The sequence below is a fragment of the Lissotriton vulgaris genome, chromosome 6 (genome assembly GCF_964263255.1).
Source record: "Lissotriton vulgaris chromosome 6, aLisVul1.2, whole genome shotgun sequence".
Lineage (NCBI taxonomy): Eukaryota > Metazoa > Chordata > Amphibia > Caudata > Salamandridae > Lissotriton > Lissotriton vulgaris.
This window is the reverse complement of record NC_141694.1, coordinates 1,888,676,822-1,888,702,667: the sequence shown is the minus strand read 5'-3', so window position 1 is coordinate 1,888,702,667 and position 25,846 is coordinate 1,888,676,822. Positions and strand designations below refer to the sequence as shown.

At 44.7% G+C, this 25,846-nt stretch overlaps 1 protein-coding gene across 2 annotated transcripts in view; it reads left to right on the top strand.

Annotated features, from left to right (window-relative positions):
• Positions 1 to 25,846, top strand: part of LOC147709784 (uncharacterized) — a 173,774-nt gene that overhangs the window by 51,264 nt on the left and 96,664 nt on the right. Inside the window, exon 3 of one of the 2 annotated variants that reach the window (XM_086925556.1) lies at positions 8,031 to 8,282. The exons of the other annotated variant lie outside the window; for it this stretch is intronic. Within the exon in view, the coding sequence (XP_086781682.1) occupies positions 8,031 to 8,282 (252 nt within the window). The remainder of the gene's footprint in view (positions 1 to 8,030; positions 8,283 to 25,846) is intronic. 2 annotated transcript variants of the gene reach the window in all.

Genomic DNA, 25,846 nt, shown 5'->3' with positions numbered 1-25,846 from the left:
GCTTTAGAGAGCCTCACCTGGAGACACACTGCGGCAACTTAATGTATATTTCATTGTCTGTCCTCAGATGTCAAGAGTGCTGTGAGGCTAGGTTTTCTTTGCAGCACTATGAGTGCAGACTTTCTGTTCTGTCATCATTGAACTTCTATCTATAAGTGTCCTCAAAGGGACCTCAGGCGCTCTTCAATCTGCTCATAGAGGCAGCAAGACCAGAGCTCCCACCTCTTCTCTTCACAAGTGACACCAGCTTCCTTCTCACCTGCACTGAGCTTCCCTTCTTACAGTAATGCCAGCACCAAGCTTCCCTTCTCACAGTAACACCAGCACAGAGCTTCCTTCTCACTGTAACTCCAGCACCGAGCTTCCTTTCTCACAGTAATGCCAGCACCGAGCTTCCCTTCTCACAGTAATGCCATCACTGAGCTTCCCTTCTCACAGTAATGCCAGCACCGAGCTTCCCTTCTCACAGTAATGCCATCACCGAGCTTCCCTTCTCACAGTAACACCCGCACTGAGCTTCCCTTCTTACAGTAACACCAGCGCAGAGCTTCCTTTCTCACAGTAATGCAAGCACCGAGCTTCCCTTCTCACAGTAATGCCATCAGTGAGCTTCCCTTCTCACAGTAATGCCATCACCGAGCTTCCCTTCTCACACTTACACCCGCACTGAGCTTCCCTTCTTACAGTAATGCCAGCACCAAGCTTCCCTTCTCACAAAAACATCAGCGCAGAGCTTCCTTCTCACTGTAACTCCAGCACCGAGCTTCCCTTCTCACAGTAACTCCAGCACCGAGCTTCCTTTCTCACAGTAATGCCAGCACCGAGCTTCCCTTCTCACAGTAACACCAGCGCAGAGCTTCCTTTCTCACAGTAATGCCAGCACCGAGCTTCCCTTCTCACAGTAATGCCATCACTGAGCTTCCCTTCTCACAGTAATGCCAGCACCGAGCTTCCCGTCTCACAGTAATGTTAACACCAACTTTCCCTTCTCACAGTAATCCTAGTCAAAAGCTTCTCTTCTCAAATTAACCGAGTCACAAGCTTCCCTTCTCACATTAACCCTAGTCATGAGCTTCCCTTTTCACATTAACCCTAGTCATATGCTTCCCTTTTCACAGTAACCCTAGCCACGAGCTTCCCTTCTCACAGTAACCCTAGTCATATGCTTCCCTTTTCACAGTAACCCTAGTCACGAGCTTCCCTTTTCAAATTAACCCTAGTCATGAGCTACCCTTCTCACATTAACCCTAGTAACAAGCTTCCCTTCTCACAGTAACGCCAGCACCGAGCTTTCCTTCTCGCATTAACCCTAGTCACAAGCTTCCCTTCTCAAAGTAACCCTAGTCACAAGCTTCCCTTCTCACATTAACCCTAGTCACAAGCTCCCCTTCTCACAGTAGCTTCCCTTCTCACAGTAACCCTAGTCACGAGCTTCCCTTCTCACATTAACCCTAGTCACGAGCTTCCCTTTTCACAATAACCCTAGTCGCTTCCCTTCTCACATTAACCCTAGTCACAAGCTTCCCTTCTCACAGTAGCGCGAGCACCGAGCTTTCCTTCTCACATTAACCCTAGTCACAAGCTTTCCTTCTCACATTAACCCTAGTCACAAGATTCCCTTCTCACATTAACCCTAGTCACAAGTTTCCTTCTCACAGTAACGCCAGCACCGAGCTGTCCTTCTCACATTAACCCTAGTCACAAGCTTCCCCTCTCACATTAACCCAAGACACGAGCTTCCCTTCTCACAGTAACTCCAGCACCGAGCTTCCCTTCTCAAATTAACCCTAGTCACAAGCTTCCCTTGTCACAGTAACCCCAGCACTGAGCTTGCCTTCTCACATTAACCCTAGTCACAAGCTTCCCTCCTCACAGTAACCCTAGTCACAAGCTTCCCTTCTCACATTAACCCTAGTCATATGCTTCCCTTTTCACAGTAACCCTAGTCACGAGCTTCCCTTTTCAAATTAACCCTAGCCAGGAGCTTCCCTTCTCACATTAACCCTAGTCACGAGCTTCCCTTTTCACAATAACCCTAGTCACAAGCTTCCCTTCTCACATTAACCCTAGTCACAAGCTTCCCTTCTCACAGTAGAGCGAGCACCGAGCTTTCCTTCTCACATTAACCCTAGTCACAAGCTTTCCTTCTCACATTAACCCTAGTCACAAGATTCCCTTCTCACATTAACCCTAGTCACAAGTTTCCTTCTCACAGTAACGCCAGCACCGAGCTGTCCTTCTCACATTAACCCTAGTCACAAGCTTCCCCTCTCACATTAACCCTAGACACGAGCTTCCCTTCTCACAGTAACTCCAGCACTGAGCTTCCCTTCTCAAATTAACCCTAGTCACAAGCTTCCCTTGTCACAGTAACCCAAGCACTGAGCTTGCCATCTCACATTAACCCTAGTCACAAGCTTCCCTTCTCACATTAACCCTAGTCATATGCTTCCCTTTTCACAGTAACCCTAGCCACGAGCTTCCCTTCTCACAGTAACCCTAGTCATATGCTTCCCTTTTCACAGTAACCCTAGTCACGAGCTTCCCTTTTCAAATTAACCCTAGCCACGAGCTTCCCTTCTCACAGTAACCCTAGTCATGAGCTTCCCTTCTCACAGTAACCCTAGTCACGAGCTTTCCTTCTCACAGTAACACTAGCGCTGAGATTCCCTTCTCACATTAACCCTAGTCAAAAGATTCCCTTCTCACATTAACCCTAGTCACGAGCTTCCCTTCTCATATTAATCCTAGTCACACGCTTCCCTTCTCACAGTAACCCTAGTCACGAGCTTCCCTTCTCACAGTAACCCAAGTCACAAGCTTCTCTTCTCACAGTAACACCAGCACCATGCTTTCCTTCTCACATTAACTCTAGTCACAAGCTTCCCTTCTTACATTAGCCCTAGTCACAAGCTTCCCTTCTCACAGTAACCCTAGTCACATGCTTCCCTTCTCACAGTAACACCAGCACCGAGCTTTCCTTCTCACAGTAAACCTAGTCACAAGCTTCCCTTCTCACAGTAATACCAGCTTCATGCTTTCCTTCTCACATTACCTCTAGTCACAAGCTTCCCTTCTTACATTAGCCCTAGTCACAAGCTTCCCTTCTCACATTAACCCTAGTCACGAGCTTCCCTTCTCACAGTAACACCAGCACCGAGTTTTCCTTCTCACAGTAACCCTAGTCACAAGCTTCCCTTCTCACAGTAACGCCAGCACTGATCTTCCCTTCTCACAGTAACACCAGCACCAAGCTTTCCTTCTCACAGTAACCCTAGTCACAAGCTTCCCTTCTTACAGTAAGACCAGCACTGATCTTCCCTTCTCACAGTAACGCAGCACCAAACTTCTCTTCTCACAGTAACCATAGTCACAAGCTTCCCTTCTCACAGTAACGCAGCTTCCCTACTTCTCTCAGTGTCGTTGGCACTGGCCGTTCCTTCTTTCATTGACACCAGCGCCCAGCTTCTTCACCCGACAAAGCAGTAGTGACGCTTTGCATAATTTAGGTAGTGGTGCAACAACCCCCAAGCACTCCTGTGTAACTCACAGCAGGTGCGGTCATAGGCGACTGCAGGGGGGCAAGAAGTGGCGCTTGCCCCTCCTGGAGCACACCTTCTTGCCCCCCTCCGGACACCCATGCTTTTACGGACGCCTTTTGTCCGTAATTCTGGGCCCTGCAGGGAGCAGAGCTGTTCCCTGCCAGAGGCCTCAACTTCCTGAAGGGGCGCCTTGCACGCCTCCTCCCAGTCGCTCCCGCCCATTATTGTTGTGTCTGTGGCTGATTATCCCATACAGAATGACAATGGCCAGTTTGAGCTGCTAAAGCATACATCCCACTCTGAACCAATGAGGCAGCCAGCGGGTTTGGTATGCGCTGCAGAGACCAGTGGACACAGAGCAGTGTTGTGTTGTGTGTGCCATGATCGGGTTTTTCTCCATAAGGCCATGAAATAGAACAGGCTCTGCCTTGAGTGCCACTTGACATCACCACTGCTAGAGTTGGTGCGAAAATGCACCCACCCCCTTCAAACTCGTGCTCAATAGCATTCTGGTTTGTGCAGTCCATTCCTTAGTCAGCCATAGGTGATAGTGCAGGGTGCATCCTTGCGCTCACATCCTTATATCCCTCTGTACCCCACACCTCGCGCTCACTGACACAAAATATCCCTCTGTACCCCACACCTCGCGCTCACTGACACATATCCCTCTGTACCCCACACCTCGCGCTCACTGACACATATCCCTCTGTACCCCACACCTCGCGCTCACTGACACATATCCCTCTGTATCACACTCCTCACACTCACTGCCTGATCGCTCACTTTACCCTGCTGTTTATCTTCTATGTGTTATCTCCCCTTCCACGCGTTCTACCTCTGTTCACCCCCTTACTTCTTTTAGTGCTTTACTCCTTTCTCAATACCCTTACTCCTTTTCCTCTTCAATAACAGCTCTCTGACACATCTCTGCACTTCCTTTGTATCAACGCACCCCTCTAGCTCACCTGTCTACCTCAGTCTTTATTATTCCCTCTTCCTCAGCTGTCTCTACCTGTCTCTGACACACCTCTCCCTCTCTCTACCTGGCCCTCTCACGTTCTACGACTGCGTTATTCTCCCCTCTCCATCTTTGATATACCTGTCTCTGCTCCTGAATCTTTTTCTTCTACACCTCACTTCTTTGTCTACCCTTCACCCCTTGCCACCCTTCTGTTTGCCTCACTATGGTCTTTACCCGACCCACCTTTCAGTGCCTCCTCCCATTTTGCCTCCTTCCCTCACAGCGCTCTCCTAGCATGCATCTGTTTCTCCCCTCACCACCATGCCTGCCTCTACCCCTCCTTACCTTTCTAACCAGCCTAACTTTCTACCTTCCTGTTATTCCTGGTAGTGAACCTTTCATTTCACGTCTCCGGTTGTATTACATATGCATTCAAATTGAGTAGATCATAGCTGTGCTTCCAACCCGACATCGAGACCCAGTCCCCTAGCTTCTCAACATGCCCAGATATAACAACAAGCATTGGCATCGCCAATAGGTCTCACCTTTGGGACCTGCTGCATAACTAAATACTTATAAGGTCCCAAAGGCGAGACCTATGGGCAATACCAATGCTTGTTTTTCTCAGGTTGGCCTAAGCATTAACCGATCCTGATTGTATGCTATTTTAGCCGCAGCCAGCACCGCAGTAGACGCCCCAATGATCGAGGGAGACCCACAGCAAGGCGGTGGTAGTAATCTAATTCACTTAGGGGCAGATTTATGTTGCCTGACGCATCTCTGCAAATCATCAGAGATGCGCCAGGAAAGATATGGCACGGAAGTTTATCCTTGCGTCACCCATGATGCGCCGCATTGGGCGCAGGAATAAACAGATGCGTGTTGTATCTAGGGCGTGATGTTGGTGCAGTGCTGTAGTTGTGTTGCGTGCGGCACGCAACTCCAGCACTTTTCCAACTTGCCCTACTTGTTAACGTGGTGCCTCAAGCCTTACGCCTGCTTCAAGCAGGCGCAGGGTTTTGACCCATCAGCGTTAGTAAAGTGACTCAGTGAAATCTTGTAGATTTCACTGTGTCACTTTTCAGGGGCGTTCCTGCGACGGAACGCCCCCCTTGTCTGGAAACGCCTGCATGAAACCTGATGCAGGTTTCATGTGGCGCAGGGACTTACACCGTGACGCATCTCCATAGATGCGTCGCCATATAAGTATGTCACAACGTGGTGCAGGGTTTGCGTCACAGAAATGACGCAACGGCTGCGCAAAAGTGGCGCAAGTCCCACATTAATCTGCCCCGTAGTGTATAATGGCATAGGTGCAATATTTTCTGTAGGTTGAGACCCTGACAGCGAGCAGAGGAAGCAAAGGCAGCGACAACGCCATGCGCATCGAGCGCCGTATACGCAGATCTCGCCCCCAATGGAGAGCTTTCAAGTTTTGAGAATTTGTAGGAGAACTTATTAGCATATTTGATTACATCACAAGAGGGATGTCACACAAATGTGACGTCTGTCAAACGATAAAAAAACCAAAGTGGATGAAATATAAATAAAATACCATCAAACGTTACTAAAGTAGACTCAGGGATTTTAAAAATAAAACATCTTCATCCCATTATGTCCCAAAAGGCTCTTTTTATCAAGTAAAAGGGGGTGCACTTGCCTCCCACGCCCTCCAGTGTTATTTTTGTCCTAAAGACCCTATAACACCCAGGAGCTGCTGCGCATTCAGCAATTAGTTTTATTTCTAGCCCTTATCGCCAGTTAGGATCATTAGCTGGTTATGATTGACAGTTCAACCCAAGCTCCAAATGTGTGATTCTCACTCCCAATGAGTGAGCCTAGAGGCCTCTTCTTTTGCATACCTGCCAACTTTAAAAACAAAACAAAATGGGGGGGGGGGGGGTTTGACCTGAAAGTACCCTCTGTGAAGTGCAGGGGCACCAGAAGGACCAGAAGGACTTTTCTCGGTGCAAAGTTTCGACCAGTGGCACACTTTGAAGCACAGAGCGGAGCTCTCAGCTTCCGTTGATCCATGCATGTGTAGCTCATCAATTCTGTGGGCCTGATTATGACTTTTGCTGTGCAGGAGGGCGCTGCCACGCTGGCTGCCCACACTGCCAAACCTGTGGCCGCACTGTCCACCAGATTACGAGCTTCCTTGTGTCTCCAGGCTGTTTTTGGCAGTCCCACGGCAGTGCCCCTGAAAAGGGGCACCCCAGTGGGAACGCCAAAACAGTTCCTGCACGGCATGGAATGTGCAGGAACTGGGGTGCATGCACACGGGGGTACATGTTGCGCTCCCCTGCATATAGCCCATTGCATATGGGCAACAGGGGGCCCGTACGGCCCCTTTTGTTTCAGAATCACCAGCCTTTTCATGGATGAGAAACTTTAGTGACAACACTGGCGGTCCTGACAGTCATAATATGCATGGCGGTGCAGCAGCGGCACCAGCAGCATGGTATTGAGTCCCTGACTGCCATGCCACCGCCAGGGAACAGCTTTTTCCCGGCAGCTGCGGCGGTAAAATGTCAGTCCGACCACCCCATTTGTAATGGGGTGGTAGGACCGCTGGTACGATGGTGGCTGGACCTTCGCGCCCCTGCATGTCATCCGCTCCTCAGAATGCCAGATGCGTAAGGGACTATCCGCCTGATTCATGAACCTAAATTGCGCTCGCAAGGGGCCGGATTCTGAGAATCCGGCCCTTTGCGAGAGCGATTTTTGCATTTGGGATTCAGCATCCCAAATGGAAAAATCGCTAATTGCGATGTCGCAAATGTGCGAGGAATTACATTTAAGGAATCTCTATTAGAGATTCCTTAAATGCAATTCAACATCCAATTTAAATTTGCGAATTCGCAATTTCTTGCCGCAATTTACTGCGAGGTCAGACCTCGCGGTAAATTGCGAAAACTCAGAAAAATGCATTTAAATGCATTTTTCTGAGTTGCATGTTACACACACACATGTCCTTTGGACATGTGTGTGTGCAACACCTGTGTGAAATTTCATTTGAGGGGTGCTACAGGGTGTCCTGTGGACACCCCTGGCACCCTTCAAATCGCAATCTTATTTGCGATTAGCTAATTGCTAATCGCAAATAAGGAATCAGTAGGAATCGCATTTTATTATGTGATTCCTACATGATTACCGTTTTGCGAGTCCTTAATAGCGAATCGCTATGATTCGCTATTAGGGGCTCGCAAAACGGCCCGTTGATGAATCAGGCTGTATGTGTTTTCTTTGCATTTTAGTATTTAGCCCTATTATTATATTAATGGATTGATGCGAGTATAAGTCCCAGAATATAGTTTGTATTATAAATATTTTTAAAGCTATAAGCTGAGGTGAATTTGCAGATGAAATGAATCAGTTCTTACCCCAGGGCAACATTTGGTCTCCTCCACATTACAGCATGCACAGCAATCACAAACTCGCGACCGCTGATCGATGTACATGCCTGCCACCCTTGGCAGTGTTATCTGCGCTACCAGGCGCCATCCAACGTAAGGTTCCATTTTCAGATGGAGAGATGGAGTTCTTGGTGGAGGAAGTAAGAATGAAGGAGACAGATCTCCCTGGCCTTCAGGTCCCTCAGGTGTCACAGAGAACAAAGAACAAACTGCTGAAACAAATCAATTGGAAAGACAATGCAGTCAGAGCAGCCCTCAAGGTCACTGATGACCAAAAGAAGCAACAGGAGAAGGTGCGGCCCATCACAGACATGTCCAGCATTGATGGCCTGCATGCAGCAGGAACTGAGCAGGCAGAGGCGGGTGAGTGCAACGAAGTGTAGGTGCCTGTTTCCTGCTACTGTTGTTGGGTTTTTGCACCTCAAGATGCTGAGCCTCAGTTTTTAGCAAACTAACAGCCTGATTCATCATAGACCCGTTTTGCGAGTCTATAATAGCGATTCATAAGGAATCGCTATTACAGACTCGCAAAACGGGATTCATGTAGGAATCGCAAAAAGATTTGCGATTCCTACACAATCCTTATTTGCGATTAGCAAATTGCTAATCGCAAATAAGGAATAATTCCCCATTCATTCCTATGGGCCAAAAGGCCCATAGGAATGAATGGGGAGTATTCCTTATTTGCGATTAGCAATTTGCTAATCGCAAATAAGATAGCGATTTAAAGGATGCCAGGGGTGTCCGAAGGACACCCAGTAGCACCCCTTAAATGCAAATTGAAACAGGTGTTGCACACACACATGTCCAAAGGACATGTGTGTGTGCAACATGCAACTTAGAAAAATGCTTTTAAAAGCATTTTTCTAAGTTTTCGCTCTTTACCACGAGGTTTGACCTCGCGGTAAATAGCGGGCCGAAATTGCGAATTCGCAATTTTTAAATGGATGATGAATTGCATTTAAGGAATCTCAAATAGAGATTCCTTAAATGTAATTACTCGCAAAATTGCGAAATCGCTATTACCGATTTTTGCATTTGGGATGATGAATCCCAAATGCAAAAATAGCGCTCGCAAAGGGCCAGATTCTCAGAATCTAGCCCTTTGCGAGACGATTTCGGCATGATGAATCAGGCTGTAACTGTAGTATTGTTGTCTCTGTGACACTTAGCTTGTCGGCAGAATTGAGAAGTAACCATGGAAAGCTGTTGTGTAGTTATTGCAAAGGACCAAGAACTGCAGCAAAGAGGGTGCAAGAAAAGGGTACCAAGGGAACTACAGGAGCCAACAGACATGCATCTCTGGTTGAGGGAGAAATAAGGCAGGTTAGCCAAAACTGCAGGAAACTAGGAGTTGCTCTACATTCATTTATTTTATCTACTTTTGTCAAATTGTTAGACACCACCACATAAGTTTCAGAAGGTTGAAGAAGGAAAGGGGAAATGGTAGAGAAAAGAGTGATGGTGAAAGATAGTAACCAAAGATGAAAATTCACAGCACTTAGACTGGTTGCATTCTATTTCCAGCAAAATAGTTTTTATTATCCTTTAACAAGACAAAATTTGCCAGATTTGTTGTAACCATGCTGTATTGAGATCTTTTCCAACTGGCTCAGCGCACGTTCATATGTAACCTGGGGTTGACCTGTCATCGGATAGCCAGTAGATGCGGGTGGATCCCGCAGAGTTTCAGAAAAACTCCGCAAGATTCTGCGGAATTCCGCCAATGGGCAAAAACCATGCAGCTCGCACTGCGATTTAATGCCGATACCGCAAACAGCACCGAAAATCAGAGTGAATGACACCAAGCGTCACGCGAGAGCATGCATGGATTCAAGTTCATTTTCCTGCCACTCCAGAAGAAAATCCCCTCGAGCCTGAGCAAATCTGCTCAAATGGCAGCCCTCTGACCGCAACGGACCATGAACACCGGCGAGACCCCGAATTCGCAAATCGCTCCAGGGGATACCAAATCTCGCTTGATTATTCTGGAGCCTCACGAGTGAGAAATTCCGCAATCCGGCGATTGGGGGAATTTGGCCAGAACTCCGTGTTAAAGAGTTATGCGGAGTGGCCAAAATTCTGCCAGTTGCACGCGCGGAACGGAACCTTGCGCCTACCCCTGATAGACGGTTGACTCAGGAAGAGGCCTGATGGAACAAGAAGGTGTTATGTTTCCTCATGAACCTGAAGCTCTTCTTCACTTCATATGGATTGCCAGAATGTTAAAAATGATGCCTAAAGCACGTGGCTACCACAGGAGAGCCTCCTGGCGCTGCTCACAGGAGAGACAACTCAATGGCGGTGAAGATAGATCTACAGACCAGCAAGAGAACAGCCAGGTCTTAGACTGTTTCTTGAATTGTATGTGATTTGAGCCTGTATAAGGTGGAGTGGCCTAGAGTTATATAAGGTTGGTGTAAGACACGGAAGGAGCAGCCTTCCGTTCAGGCTCTGGTCTGATGGGGAACATGAGCCAGGTTCAGATCAGTGGAGCGTACTTCAATGAGGCTTGTAAAATTGCATTAAGGTAGCTCGACAGGGTGCTCCTTGCTTGCATAGGATTTTGTGGCATCTCCATAGGGTTTTGAACTTTTTACTTTTTCCTGTGGGTAACCAGTGGAGTTTACACAAAAGTTGAGAAGCAGAGCTGAATTTATGGGTGAGAATCCTGGAGGCAGCATGCTGACCAACCTGCAACCGGTTCAGGACAGAATTGTTTTTGCGCCCAGATCGAGGATGTTGCAACAGTCAAGGTGTGAGATGACCAAGGATTGTGCAATCATTTGGCGTATTTGCCGGGGGAAACGTGCCAGGGTGGGTTTGTTTCTCCTTAGGATGGCGGCCTGCAAGCGTCTTGACTTGGGTTTCAAAGGATAAATAATTATCCACCGACACCCCAAGGTTTTTCACCACTGCTTTGGGTTCGGGGTGGCCCTGGCATTTCCGGCCTCCATTGGTCACTTTTAAGTTTAAAGTGAAAGTTTATTGTGAAGATTTGCAATAATAACATTAAACTAACAGTATGATCATTGAGCATATAATCATACATCTTGAATAAAAAGCATAACATAACACCAGCAAGAGAAGTAGTGATAACAACGACATATCTACTAGTCAATAAAAAATATAAAATTCAGAAAATAAAACATAATATACAAGACACATTTTCTTAACCAAAATATGTCATGGAGGTTTAGGTACTTCTTCATTTCGAGGGTTATGAATTTGTGCGTCGTGAGCAGATGTATTCAAAAGCGAGGTGAAAGGAAGCCACAGAAGGTCTCTTTTAATAGCTACTGAAACAGGTTATACGTATGCCCTATCAAGTCTATGGTGGTAACATACACCATACCACCATGCTTGAAAGACACTTGAGAGGTGTCCTCCAAGATTTGGTGATTTGTTTGAAAGCTACTGCAAGAAGCAAATCAATTATACAAAAATCCCTGGATTGAGGTGACCAATTTTCAGAGGTGCTATCCAGAAAAAGATTAATAGAATTAAAAGGAGAATGTGAGTTTAAAATATAGTTTCTTGGTTTCCAAACTTTTAGCCAAAAGTCATAGAAGAGCGGGCATTCAAATAACATATGTTTAAGGACTGCAAATGGTTGAGAACAGGACCAACAATTGGAAGATATTGTAGAGTCTAATTTATGTAGTTTAACAGGGGTAATTAATAGTCTATTATAGATACAAAGTAATGTTTGACTAGTGTTAGCCTCTAGATGATTTTCTTATTTTGGACCGAATCTTATTCCTTAGAGAAGTAGGAAAAATGGATTGTAGATCTATTTCCCCAAAATATTCCACTTTAGTTTTTTTTCTCCATCAACTGGGATTAGAGTTATGTGTTTATATATTTGAGATACAGATGATAAAGTATCTAATCATTTGCATATCGGAGAGGGAGAGAAGGAGGGTGACTGCTCAGAGGAGAGAATATGAGAAGTTGCTTGAATTGCAGAAATGAGTGATCTGTATTTATCTTCGTGAGAAGTTAGAAGCAAAACAAGCTACTGTGCTTCTGAAAAGGGAAGACATGAACCATCATGATCTAATTGAGAAACCCATTTCAAACCTTTAGAATACCAATCTTTCAAAAAAACAACTCTATTGATGATTTTAATCAAATTATTGTACCAAATAGATGAGGCTAAAAATGTATCACTAGGTGAGTTGAAGGAAACAAAAATGAGAGAAAGTATCTTGCATGTATTTTTGAAAATTGGGGACGATAAGAATGAATGTCTAGACGTGAAAGACAAATATTCCAGCAAGAAAAGGGACTGAAGCATGATTTCTCCAGATCTTCCCAAAGAGGTACAGGTACAGCATCCTTATTTTGTAATAACAAGGCAGAATGTTTAAGACAACATGCTTGTTGATATTCGACAAAGTCTGGAAAGTTAACTACTCCCAAATGTTTGGGGGGCATATTATCAAGGGGGTTTATCTCCGCTTTTTTGGCTTTAAAAGCCAAGAAAGCGGAGATAAAATTATCTCCCTATTACCAAGCTGTCGCTAACACCAGTTTGTGACAGCTAATAGGAGATAGCGACCATCTTGGGCCCCGCTTTGCATGTCAGTGATATTTATCACTAATGACATGCAAAGTGGGCGTGCCAAGATGTTAGCTACTGGAAACAGTCCCTAACATCGCTATCTCCTATTACCAACTTTTGGAGATATTCGCGCTAAGCGCAAATATCTCCAAAAACTAACACCTGCCCTGAGCAGTTCTTTGCCATGTTATCCAATGGGAGGTGGATAACATGGCTAAGAGCATTTGCTCGATAATGCATGAATATCGCTGACTTTTCAGCGATATTCATGCATTGCGGCCGTTTTTTATCGCATTTGCGATAAACCTTGCTAATAGCAAGGTTTATCTGCGATAAAAATCGCCGATGTGCGGCGATAATTTTTGTCTCTAAACAAGTTAGAGACAAAAATTATCGCTAGTTGTTGGTAATATGCCCCTGGGTTTTTTAAGCTTACACAGAGACATCCTATATTTTCCGCCATGCCATAAAAATGTAGACAAAATTGAATCATTTTTTTATAGTAAGTTCGGGGAATATTATCAGGAATATTAGAAATGTCAAATTATATAATAAGAACAAGCATCATCTTGATGGTATCACGACGACCCCACCAGGATAAAAATAAGTGATTCCAGCGAGATGTAAGTTCCAATAAGGTTGTGGACAGGGAGTTCAAATTCAGAGTAATAGAATTCTTAACAGAGTCCGAGAATAATATGCTAAGATATTTCATTTTATCTGGACTCCAATGAATCGAAGACGTAGTTAAAATCAGCATAGAAACCTAAGTGATTTAAAGGAAGAATTTCACATTTATCTACATTTAATTTATAACCTGAGACCGATGCAAAACTATCTACTTCTGATAAAAACGCTGAAAAGATGACTGTGGTTGAGAAATAAATAACAAAATATCATCAGCATAGACTGAAAGCTTAAGTTTAGGGTTTCCATACGAGAAGCCATTAATTTGCTGATTATAGCGAATCTTTATTAAAAAGGGTTCTAAAGTGCGAATAACTAATAAAGGAGAAGAGGGCAACCCTGTTGCACGCCTCTAAAAGAGGAAAACAAGGAGACATCAGACCTTTAACTAAAATAGAAGATCTGGGGGAAGAATAGAGTAATGAAATAAATTGGATGAACTTGGGGCCAAAACCAAACCAGGAGAGATTAGCAAAAATAAAAGACCAATTACCTATATCAAACAATTTTTCTGCATCTAAAGAGATCGCTGCTAGGGATGACTTGTAAAATTTTGATTTACTGATTACATTAAAAAATAAGCAGATATTATCGGAGAGAAGTCTGCCCTTAATAAATCCACATTGTTCTTTCCCAATTATATATGGTGAAAAATTCTCGAGACGTAGAGCTAACGTTTTTGCCAAAATCCTATAGTCTAAATTGATTAAGGAAAATGGATGATAATCCTTGCACAATTTATGATCCTTACCGTCTTTAGGGAGGAGGAATGTCAACCTTTCTTGAAAAGAACCACTGGATGATTTAGATGAGATAAAATAAAGAAAAAGTTGGGGTAATTTAGGTATAAGAGAAGAAGAGAAATATGAGTAGAATTCGATAGTGAACCGATCAGGTCCAGGAGCTTTGCCTTGTTTAATGGAACGAATAGCAGTATAAATGTCCTGTATTTGAATATCTTGCTCTAATAAACAAAAAATCCAAATCAGGGTGAGTAGGTGGGGGAATGGAAGATAAATAAATAGAGGCGTCATGTATGTCCGACTGAGACTCTGAGGAATAAAGTGTCTGATAACATTTTGTAATTCTGAAAGGATATCTTCACTCTTATATAGATTCTGATTAGAAGGAATAAGGATGGAATCAATAATAGTACGTTCTTTCTTAATTTTCAGGTAATTTGCAAAGAGTTTCCCTGATTTATTCTGACCGCCATAATACTTCGCACTGGCCTTGAGTAAAAAATAATTAGCCTTATCTGTAGAAATGTTATTAAATTCAAATTTAGTTTTCAAAAGATCATTCAAACTATTCGTAGATTGAGAGTTATAGTAAGAATATTCTAATTTCTTAATCTGTGAAGTGAGAGACTTTAAACTATTAGCAGCCAACTTCCTTTTTTGAGATACAAAAGTCATAATAAAATCTCTAGAGGCGGCTTTAAATGTATCCCAAACAACTTGAGGTGTTATTCCAGGAGATTCATTTTCCATAAAGGATGTATGAGCAAATTGTTCAAAGGTGCGTGTAAATTGGGAGTCTGACAAAAGAGAGTTATTGAACCTCTCAAAGGTCGGGTTCCATGAAGAGGAGGCAAAAATTCTAGATCTAAAGTGACTGGTGCATGGTCAAAAATCAATATAGATCCTATGTCAGAATTAATAACTCTCTGGGCAAGATTATTGGAAATAAAAATATAGTCCAACCGAGACTGAGAAAAATGGGCAGGTGAAAAGTAGGTATACTCTTAAAGCGTGGGATTTCATAATCTCCATGCATTAACAAGAGATCTTTGGGATAGGGTCAATTTAAATTGAGAATTTAAAAGTGAAGGGATGAATTTGGTTTTGGAGTGTCTCTCTAGTATAGGATCAAAAACCATATTACAATCGTCGCCCACAATCAAATATTCATCAGTATAGGTCATCTACTTAGATAATGTTCCTGGCCAAAAAGATTTGTCTGGAGTACTGGGAGCATAAAGATTAACAATAGTTACTGGAATTTTATCAACAAGTAAAGAGACTGAAACCCAACGGCCACCACAATCCACATCTTGAGTAAGCAGTGGTATATTAAGAAGTTTATGACACAAAATTGCCACCCCATTACGTTTTCCTGAACCTGGAGAAGCAAAAACCTGACCAACCTATTGAGGCTTAAGCTTAGCAATTTCTTTATCTATTTTTTTAAGCTTTATTTTTCCCAATTTTACAAATAGAAGCGGAATAAACAGTGCATTGCAGATTACAGCATCAGCAGCAGTTATTAAAAAAATCCATGCATATCGAATCAATCGTCAAAGGCATACAGTTACAAATGTAGAGGAACAGCGCAGTATCGGCAGAGGTCAATGACATCAATCACAAATGATCAATAGGCAGATATTCAATGCCAGGAGACAATAACTTCTAAACATCATAGACAGCAGCCCAATGACAGCGACATGTTAACAAAGGCGGATCGACCATACACGCAATTGTTCCAAAACTCACGCCTAGCCAACCCCTTCCGGAACAATACCGCTCACTGTCTGCAAGTGTGAATCGGATTGCTTCCTGGCAATGTAATCCCTCTATGGGCCCCAGATGTCCACTGGACGTGATGAACTAGGAATCAGAGCGGAATATTCCTGCGTGAGGGCTCTCCTGCTGCCCCACAGTAAAGCAACCTCTCTTTTAGCCAACAGGATGCCTAGTGCTGCCAGCTTCCTGACCGTTCGGGGGAAATTGGCTACATAACACAATAGTGTGATCTCAGGGGTAGGCAAGAGTCTTTGGAAAGTATGCCACCGAGTGTGGCATGGACCAGGGACCAGTATTGGTGGATTTTAGGACATGTCCAGGCGAGATGACCAAAATCACCAAATGGAGCCTTGCACTTCTGACAGTGGTGAGGCCTGTTGTGGTCAATTCTATTTGAACGTGCAGGTGTATGATACATTCTTCGAAGAAACTTAAAATGGAGTAGTTTGTGCCTGCTGTTCAAAGAGACTTCCTTGGTAGCCCTACAGCACTGCTCCCATTGGTCGTCGGTAATGGGCCTGCCCAAATCCACGTCTCAAGCAGCACGAACCCTGACGTCAGAAACAGGCATGGAGGCCCCACATTGTTTGTATAGTTTGGAGATCAAATCTGCGCCAGTGGGATTCTGGATGAGCAGAGTCAATGGTGGAGTCGGTTCGGGGGCCGCTGGGAATGAAGGGAATGTGGCCCGTAGCATGGAGTTTATACGAGACAAAGGTGTCCATAAAGGAGCGCTCGGCTAATCAAGCATCCTCTAGCACCGAGAAGGCATTACCTTCAGGAAATAAATCGCCTACCGTGCAAGTATAAAATTTCTCCAATGTACGTTTGATCAAGACCTCACCCGTTATGTGAAACAAGGAAGGGTTAGGTAGGGCTAATGCCGGGAATACAGCCGGTCAAGGCCCAGCAGTCTCTGCAGCTTGTCCCATGCCCAGCATGTGGTCAATACAGTTTGAATGTCATGGGTGTCACGAGGGAATCCCGTAGGTAGGATAGTGGAGAGATGTCGAGGGAGCACCAGGTCTGCCTCCGGCTTCAGATATGGGATGCGCGCGTCAGAATGATACCAGACATGTGCATAACAACACTTTGCTATCAGGTAATATAAATAAAAGTTTGGGATCCCAAAGCCTCCCCTCTCATGTGGGAGAGTCAAAGTTTGCCAGTTGACCCAAGGTGTTTTGTCCCCCCAAACGAAGTGCAATAAAAGTGTATGCAATTGTGAAAAATAAGTTTTGGGAAGCGGGATGCGAATATTATTAAAAAGATATAAGAACCGAGGGAGGGCTATTATTTTAATTATGGCGACTCTCCCAGCCATTGATAATGGCAGTTGCAGCCATTTGACTATTTGGGACTCAAGGGAGCTGATTGCCCTACCGTAATTTAGCCTAATTATGGTAGTTGTATCGAGATGAATATAGATTTCAAGGTATTTGACCGCGTCATGGCACCACTCAAGCGGGAAATCACAGGTCCAGGGAGTTGTGCCGGCTGTAAATGAGAAAATAATCGACTTATGCCAGTTGATATTTAGCCCAAAAACTTACTGAATCAAATGATTTCTAAAATTAAGGGTTCAAGATTAAGCTCGGGCGTCCTAACGTATAAGAAAGTGTCATTCGCTTAAAGCGAAATCAAAAGGGGACCAGTACAAAATTGTAAGCCACGGTGTTAGTGCTTTTCCTGAAAGTGGCGTACCTAGAGGATACATTTCCAAAATAAAAAGCAGTGGGGATAAGGGGCAGCCCTGGCAAGGGGTCAGAGAGAGTGCCGTTTAGCAATCCAGCAGTTGGCCGGGCGTACAGCAGGGCCACCATGGAAACGAAGCATTCGGGAATGCCCATACATCACATGATGGACAGGAAAAAGGGCCAATCGAGGGAATCAAATGCCTTCTCTGCATCAAGGAGCACAGCGGCTGCAGGTGCGATGGGATCGATCCTATGCAATACAGTGACTAAGGTCCGCAGGTTGAGTGATGTGGACCTATGAGGCACGAAGTGATGGATTCCATTAATAAGGACCATCGTATCGCAATCACCTTGGCCAGTATCTTATAATCGAGATTTAATAAGGACAACGACCTGTAGGAGCTACATAGTTTAGGGTTTCTGCCTGGCTTGGGGAGGAAAATAGTGACCGCCTCCCTGAATGTTGGGGGAAGGATGCCCACCTCCACCTCCACCTCCAGCACCTCAGCATATACCTCCAACAGTCTTGGAACTATACTTTATAAAAATCGGCAGAAAAGCCATCAAGACCAGGAGCTGAGGCGCCTCGCAAACCATCAATGGCCTCCAATATACTATCTTGGGTAATGGGGATGGCCAAAAAATCCAGCATATATAGCTCTAAGTTGACCATTGCAATCTCTGCTAGTAATTCCCTTGATCCCGTAGATCTCCAGTGATTCTGGAAGTATATCATGTTTTGTAATATGTAAGGAAGGAAGCGCATATATCTGGGGTAGAGTGTAGTAGGGTGTCATTCGGGCCAACTATTTCCGTGATGTAAGCTGAGTCTCGTGGGGGGCGGAGAGTATGAGTATGAGCCAATAATCTGCCAGGTCTTTCGCCTTCTCCATATCGTCACGCAACATGCTGTTTATTAAGGAACAATAACTCACGTTCAGCCGCCTCTCTAAATTCAAGTAGCAGGGCCAAACGTCTTGCTTCTCCAGCACTGGATACAGTCACCATGGGCTCTCGCTCTAGGGCGGAGATGTCTGTCTCAATACAATTCAAGGTGGAGCGAAGATCTCGCAGGACTCCTGCATTTTTAGCTATACAAACGCCTCGAATATATGCCTTGAACTCCTCCCAAAGAACCGCCCATGTGTCTACAGATTGAGTGTTGATTTCGAAATAGTCTTCAATGGCCTGTGTAACTTCCTTATTAAAGACTGGGTCAAATAACGCGTTTCCAGGGAAGTGCCATTGCCTTTCCTAGCCACCTGGCCTGGGAATATTAAGCTTGAGAACAATTGGAGAGTGATCGAGAGTGTGCAGGGCAAAGTAAGTGGCCCCTCCAGCCAGCCAGCAATTCCTGGGGAGACTAACCAAAAATCTATCCTTGCCCATGTATTATGAAACCCTGAATAGTGTGTAAATTCCGGAAGTTGTGGATGCAGTTTGTGTTCTATATCTATCAGAGAAAAATGAGTGCATATATCGTGGAGGGTTTGTCGGGAGCGGGGCTTGGTGTCGGGGGAAGTGAAGGTGCTATCTCTGGATGGATTCATTAATAAGTTGAAATAACCCCCTCGTATCAATAGTCCTGGGTCAAATGAGAGGAGCCGCACCTGTAGCTCGTGGAAGAATGTTGGGGAGTCTACATTTGGGCCATAAATCCCGACAAATGAAACCTTGTGTCCTGACATGGAACCAGTGATGATCAAAGTTCGACCCTAAGCATCAGTTAAGGTCCTGTGCAGCGAAAAGGGGACCCGTTTATGTATGAATATAGCAACTCCCCTAGCATACCGACTATAGTTAGAAAAAAACCTGTGGGAACCCCAACTTTTCGCAATGAGAGCGTGGTCTAAATCGGACAAATGCGTCTCCTGCATGAACACAATATCAATGTTGTGTCTGACTATGTAGTTAAGGACCTGTCTTCGCTTTTTAGTATTGTTTAGACCCCTAACATTCCATGACATCAAAGAGAGCCTGGAAGGACCGGCTGGTGCCCTAGCCTAACCATCGAAGAACTGTAACCATTTTCGCTTCGCAATGCATGCAAATCTCCAGCAGTAAACTAGTAACCCAAGCAATGACTGTAAAAGAAACAATGAATTTGTGCAAATACCCCTCCCACCACCCACCACCCAGCCTCCTACTAACCCCGAAGAGGCAAACCCCAATTTGCTTAATCAAAAATGTGTGCCATACAAAGAGTCCCATAATTATAATAAACAGTTGTGCACATCGCAAAAATAGCATACATAACACATAAACTTTGGTATTCACCATAGGGCGTGGCAACGACACGCTGGTCAGGCTTTAAGACATACAAGCTCGATATGTAGGTTAGAAATTCCTGTATAAACTGAAGTAGCAGAACACAGTAATAACTGCAATAATCATTTAGCCAGTCCCGGTGTTGGAGAAGAGTTCAACATTGTCCTGCGAGCCCCCCTGTGATGGGGAGACGGAGCGGCCGCCCCAGAGTGTCTTTTCTTGAATTCTTGAAATACGCGAAATCTGCCATCCACATCGACTCTCAACCTCGCTGGGTATAGCATGCCGTAGGCCCAAGTTCTTAAGGGTCGCTTTGACTCCATTGAATTTGCGTCTAGCCTCCTGAACCATGATGGTGAAGTCAGGGAAAAAGGCCAACTTGTTCCCCTGCCACTGGACGTCTCCCTTGTCTCGAGCTGAACGGAGAGCAGCATCTCTATCCCTGAAATTCATGAGCCTGGCAATGATGGGACGCAGGGGGAATGCCCGGCTGTGGACGGGGCCCCAGCCATCTGTGAGCGCGCTCCACCACAAAGCCCTGTGTGAACGTGTCCCTACCAAACAATTCAGTAAGCAATTGTTCTATGAAGACGTCCATGCAATTAGTGTAGGTCGTCTCCGGAACTCCGATGATTCGAATGTTATTCCGGCGGCTGCGCACCTCTAAATCCTCATTCTTAATAGCAACATCTTTGAGGATCTTCTCTACCCTGTCCACCCACTTCAGCGAGGATGATGCACCGTCTTCGATGTCCAAAACCCTTGGCTCCACAACATCCAGTCTCCGATCATACGCTTGGACTTTAGACCCTATGTCTGCTAATTTTTTATCCGGGTCGTCAAAGCGGCTGTCAAGTGCCTTAAATCCGGCCCGCATCTCGCTGAGCATGGGCGTTGCAAGAAAGACAGAGTTATCCTCGGCATTTGAGCCCATAGCCCCATCAGCTAGGCCAGTAGGGACATCCAAGGTGGACCCAGGGGTCTTGTCAAATTGCAGAATATGTTGTTTGGGGTCATTCTTCCCCATTTTACAGAAAGAGGATGGAAACCTGTCAGTGGACCTGCAAAGCTGCAGCTACAGGCGAATCGTAGGGCAGGGAGGCGCAATCTGAGCGCTTGAGGAAGTCTCCGGCTGAGCGATGATATCAACTTGTGGTAGTGAATGCCATGTGGCAATTGCGGCAACGCCAGACAGCAGAAAGAAGGCGGATGCACTCCCAAGAAAGAGCGGTGGTGCGGCTCTACAAGCCTGGTGGTGTGATCAGGGTAGTGAACAGAGGAGAGAAATAGACGATGAAATAGCGATTACCCACACAGATCAGAGTGGATCAAGACTTGGAGGCAAGCATTGGGCTGTGGGCACTGGTGGAACGCCTAGGCAGGCAGGGGCACCAGCGGGGCCCACCTATTCAAGTAGCCAAAGCCCCTGGAGATCGTCCGCCAGCAGCTAAGACTGAAGGCCACAGGAGCAATCAGCGGTCCAAACAATGCCACATTGGAGCCGGGAGAATCCCGCTGTGGCATACACACCAGCGCGTGTCTTCTCCTCAGCGGGCCCCTACATCTGCAGCAGATAGGCCGCCAGGAGGGGTTGAGGGGGGGGCGGCACAGCCGATGAGGCCTGGCACCGCCGCAGCCTCAGACAGGAGTGTCGGGGCCTCCCCGCAAGCCCTTCACATCCCCTGCCACGACCGCCAAGCCAGGTCCCGGCGTGGGACCGCCCAACAGGCCAAAAGTCCCCCAAAAGCGCCCAGCGCTCGACGGGGCCCAGACAGCAGCCGCAGTAGGAGGGGCGAGGGGAGGATAGCCCACACAAGGAGCGGGGAAAGAGCGCAGGACAGTGCCAAGCACCCACCGGGGCCGAACTCACCACCGCCTCAGACCGGAATGACGTTATTGGGAGAGGCAGCCAAGCCATGTCCGCCCTCCGTGTCGGCTCGCCTCATGCCTGCCCCATTCCCCGTATTCATCTGGATCGGGCATCAGGTTGCTCCTCCGGTCTCCAGCAGCAGATGGAGGGTGTTTGCTTAAACAGGAGTGCTTCTACATCAGGAGAAATAAAGTTTATGCAGCCCTGCCGGCGGAGCTTCACTCAAAGGCGGCCATCTTGGTCGGCTGCTTGGCCACGCCACCCAATTTCTTTATCTATAATATGTATTTCTTGTAATAAAACAATATCCCCCTTCAAAGAGGTAATATGTGATAAAACCCTTTAACGCTTGATAGGGGAACCTAAACCTTTAACATTCCATGAAATGATTCTTAAAATAATTTATCACACAATATTAACCTATAAAAATGACAATATATAACAATAACTGTAACTGGTTCTTTATGAAAACAATATGAAGAAAATGGAAAGAAGTAACCTTGAAACAATGAATGCATAATAGAAGAAATTGCAAAGAGAATAAATATTAGAAATCGAAAATAAGAGAAAGAAATGAAAGGAAAAATAGAATGATGTACAGAACTAGTGTTGAGAAGCGTTAGACAAAAAAAGGAGAGAAGAAAGATAAAAATATATTTGATAAAAGCCATTGTAGGAGAAGAAAAAGGGAAGGAGAGAAAGAAAAAAATATATACAAGAAAGAGAAACTTGTGATAAGAAAAATACCAAAACCATGTATAAGATACAAAAGATGACATACCAAAAAACACACAAAAAAGTTGAGGGCAGTGGAGCCACAAAAGGGAGATGGTACATCAACCGGAGCTCTTGTGACGGGCACAGGAGGGAGACAAGATACCATCAGACGAACGGGTAATCGCATGAATGGGTATGAGAAGGATGAACCTAATGAAAAAAGAAAGTAGAATATGTTATAAACAAAATAACAAGAGCAACATACAAATAAACAACCAGAACATTGTAGTAGAATACAAAAGACCCAACAAGGTTAATCCGTGGATCTGGAGACGTTCATCTCCTCTTGTCTGCAATTCTCCAAAAATCGTTGAAGTAGACGAGGATCTTCATAGGCTGTAGTTTTATTCTTATATGTGACCTTAAAAAGGCAGGGGTGGATAAGGTCGAATCTGGCATTGATGTTCCTTAGTGCCGGTCTCATGTCCAAAAATTGCTTCCTTCTATCTGCCGTTGCTTTGGCCTAATCTTGTGAGAAAAAAAGGGTAGAACCCTGCCATGAGATTTTACCTTTGACCTTAGCAGCCTGTGAGCCTTTCAACAAATCAGTGTACTCCAAAAAATAAAATATGACTCCTCTTGGTTTATTCGATGAAGTTGTCGAATGCAAGACACGACCCAAACGGTGAGCTCGTTGGATGTTCAAAGGTGGAGAATTCTGGATATCTAAACGCTTTGGAAGAAAAGATTGAAAGAAGGAGAGAGAATCAGATCCTTTAAGTCCCTCTATTAAACCATAAATACGTAGATTATTGCGTCTGTTGCGATTTTTAACTTGTTTTTGAAGACTTGAAATCTGAGACTGCATAGAGGGAACTTGAACCACAGTAGAACGAAAAAAGTCCACTTTATTCTCCAATTGGACAACCCTCCTCTCCATATGAGACCATTTGTCATCTAATTGCTGAAGACGAATATTAGTCTCTTCTGTGTAGGGCTAAAGAACTCGAATTTCTTCCAAAATTAACTCCATTTAGACTGGAGGAGGAGACACTGTTGGTGAAGGAGGGTCTTGCTTGACCCTCTTCACAGGTGATTGCGTGGATGTACCAGGTAATTTCGATAAATCTTTAGAGGTAGGCAAAGAATCATTAGACACAGGTGAGATTAATAAGACCTGTTCTGAATCATTCATATTATCCTGGAGAACACTGAAGGGATTAAAACCCACCACAGGATTAGAAGACATTGCCTTGGAGCATTGCACAGATTTTGTTCTCCCCATACATAAAAGTCACAAGAAAGCAGAAGCAAAACATTTGAGGAAAAGTACAGCAAAACAACAGGGGGAAATGGAAGGTTCTTATGTATTTTAGGTAGTGTATACAACCATGGAAAGGTGGGTTTGGACACTTTTAGATAAAGGAACTCGTCGTCATCCAAAAGACCAGATTGCTTGTATCATATAAGATGTTCAAACAACTCATCTGCTTCTTTCTTTATCAGATAGAGAGGAAAGTCCATATGATATGGAAAAGCTGTTAGAAGAGCTGGATGTTGAGACTGATTATGGGATAGCTAGTGGCCTTAAATGCAAATCCAGATGGACCCCGACACTATCAGGGGGAAATGCCATTGACACCTTTCACAGGCATGTTCTTTAAGACCATAACAAAGTCAATATTAAAAACTTGAACATGAAATTCAAATTTAAAGATAATTTGACAAAGGGGGAACGCTTAGCACTCTATACCCTTAGTAACAATCCTGATATTATTATCAGGGAGGCAGATAAAGGGGGCAATGTTGTTGTTATGGATCTCGTTGACTACAACAACGAGGTATTGAATCAACTTAATGACAGCACATGCTATGAACAACTGACTCATAACCCTATGGGTCCTTTGACGATCCAAATAAACAAACTACTACTCAATTGGAAGCAATCTGGTCTTTTGGATGACGACGAGTTCCTTTATCTAAAAGTGTCCAAACCCACCTTTCCATGGTTGTATACACTACCTAAAATACATAAGAACCTTCCATTTTCCCCTGGCAGACCAATAGTCTCGGGAATAGGGGGTCCTACTGAGAAATTATCGGAATATGTGGACCTTTTCTTAGGACCTTTAGTCAAGAATCTACCGTCACATATCCAAGATTCCAAGCACATATTGGGCATAATGACTGACATTGAGTGGCAACCAGGCATGTTACTAGTGACGATGGATGTGGTGTCTCTTTACACCAGCATCAATCCTAAACTAGGAATGCAAGCTATGGAGAAAATACTTTCGAACAGGCCAGCTTCGATGTGGGCTCACACGAAGATGCTGTTACAAATGATGGAACTCATTCTAGATAACAACTACTTCATTTTCGACCGAAAATGGTATCGACAAAAGAGGGGTAGACATGGGCTCCAAGTTTTCACCCTCTTTTGCTGATTTATTTATGGGAGCTCTAGAAACTGATCTAATTTGGGGAACCAAAGGAGCCAGATATATCGACTCCATTGTGTCCTGGGGTCGTTATATCGATGACTGTTTTCTTTTGTGGTCCGGTACGGAGGACCTACTTTCATCTTTTTTCGAATATCTCAATAACAACACTTGGGACATCAAATGCACCATGCAACACAGCAAAGACAAGATGGAATTCCTAGATCTCGAGTTTTATGTAAAAGACAATATCCTACAAAGTAAGCTCTATAGGAAACCTACCTCGTGTAATTCCATCCTCCATGCTTGCAGCTCTCACCCTAAACACCAGATTCAAGCAATTCCTTATGGGGAATATCTCAGGGCGAGACGGAACTGTAGCAAACCGATCGAGTTTGAGAACTGTGTAACCAACATGAGGAATAGATTCCTCAAGAGAGGTTATTCCCTGAAGTCACTGGAAACTGCAGAGAAAAGGGCATGACGCACCACAAGATCAGATTGCTTGAAGAAACGCACTGAGCCTGCTTCCTCCACCCAGAAGATTAGACTAATCACCGAATTCAATGCTTTGAATCAAATTGTCAAGAAAAGTTTCAACAAACATTGGGACTTATTAACTGGTGATACTGCTCTCAAAGAATATATTTCTGAGAGACCAGCTATCACATACAGGAAAGGCTTCACACTGAAAAACAAACTCAGTCCTACGGTTCCACACAAAACTGGTGCACTTGACTGGCTAACTACAAGAAGCATTGGCTTTTACAAATGTGGTTTTTGTTCCATGTGCATATGGGGCAAACATGGGACTAAGACATTTAAAGGTTTTGATGGAACCAAATACGACATCAAGCATAACATCACATGTCTAACTAGATTTGTGGTCTATATCATTGAATGTCAGTGTGGTAAAATCTATGTAGGCAGTACCATCAGACCACTGAAAGAGAGAATGGCTGAACACATGCGTGCCATCCAGAAAAGAGATCCGAAATACCCAGTGGCTTTACACATGGCAGAATGCCAACCACGAGAGGATGAAGTCAATGTGTGTTTCTTCGGAATAGACACAATCCCTCTGAACATTAGGGGGGGAAATCGCGAACTCATACTGAGGCGTAGGGAAGCGACGTGGATCATGCGTTTGCAATG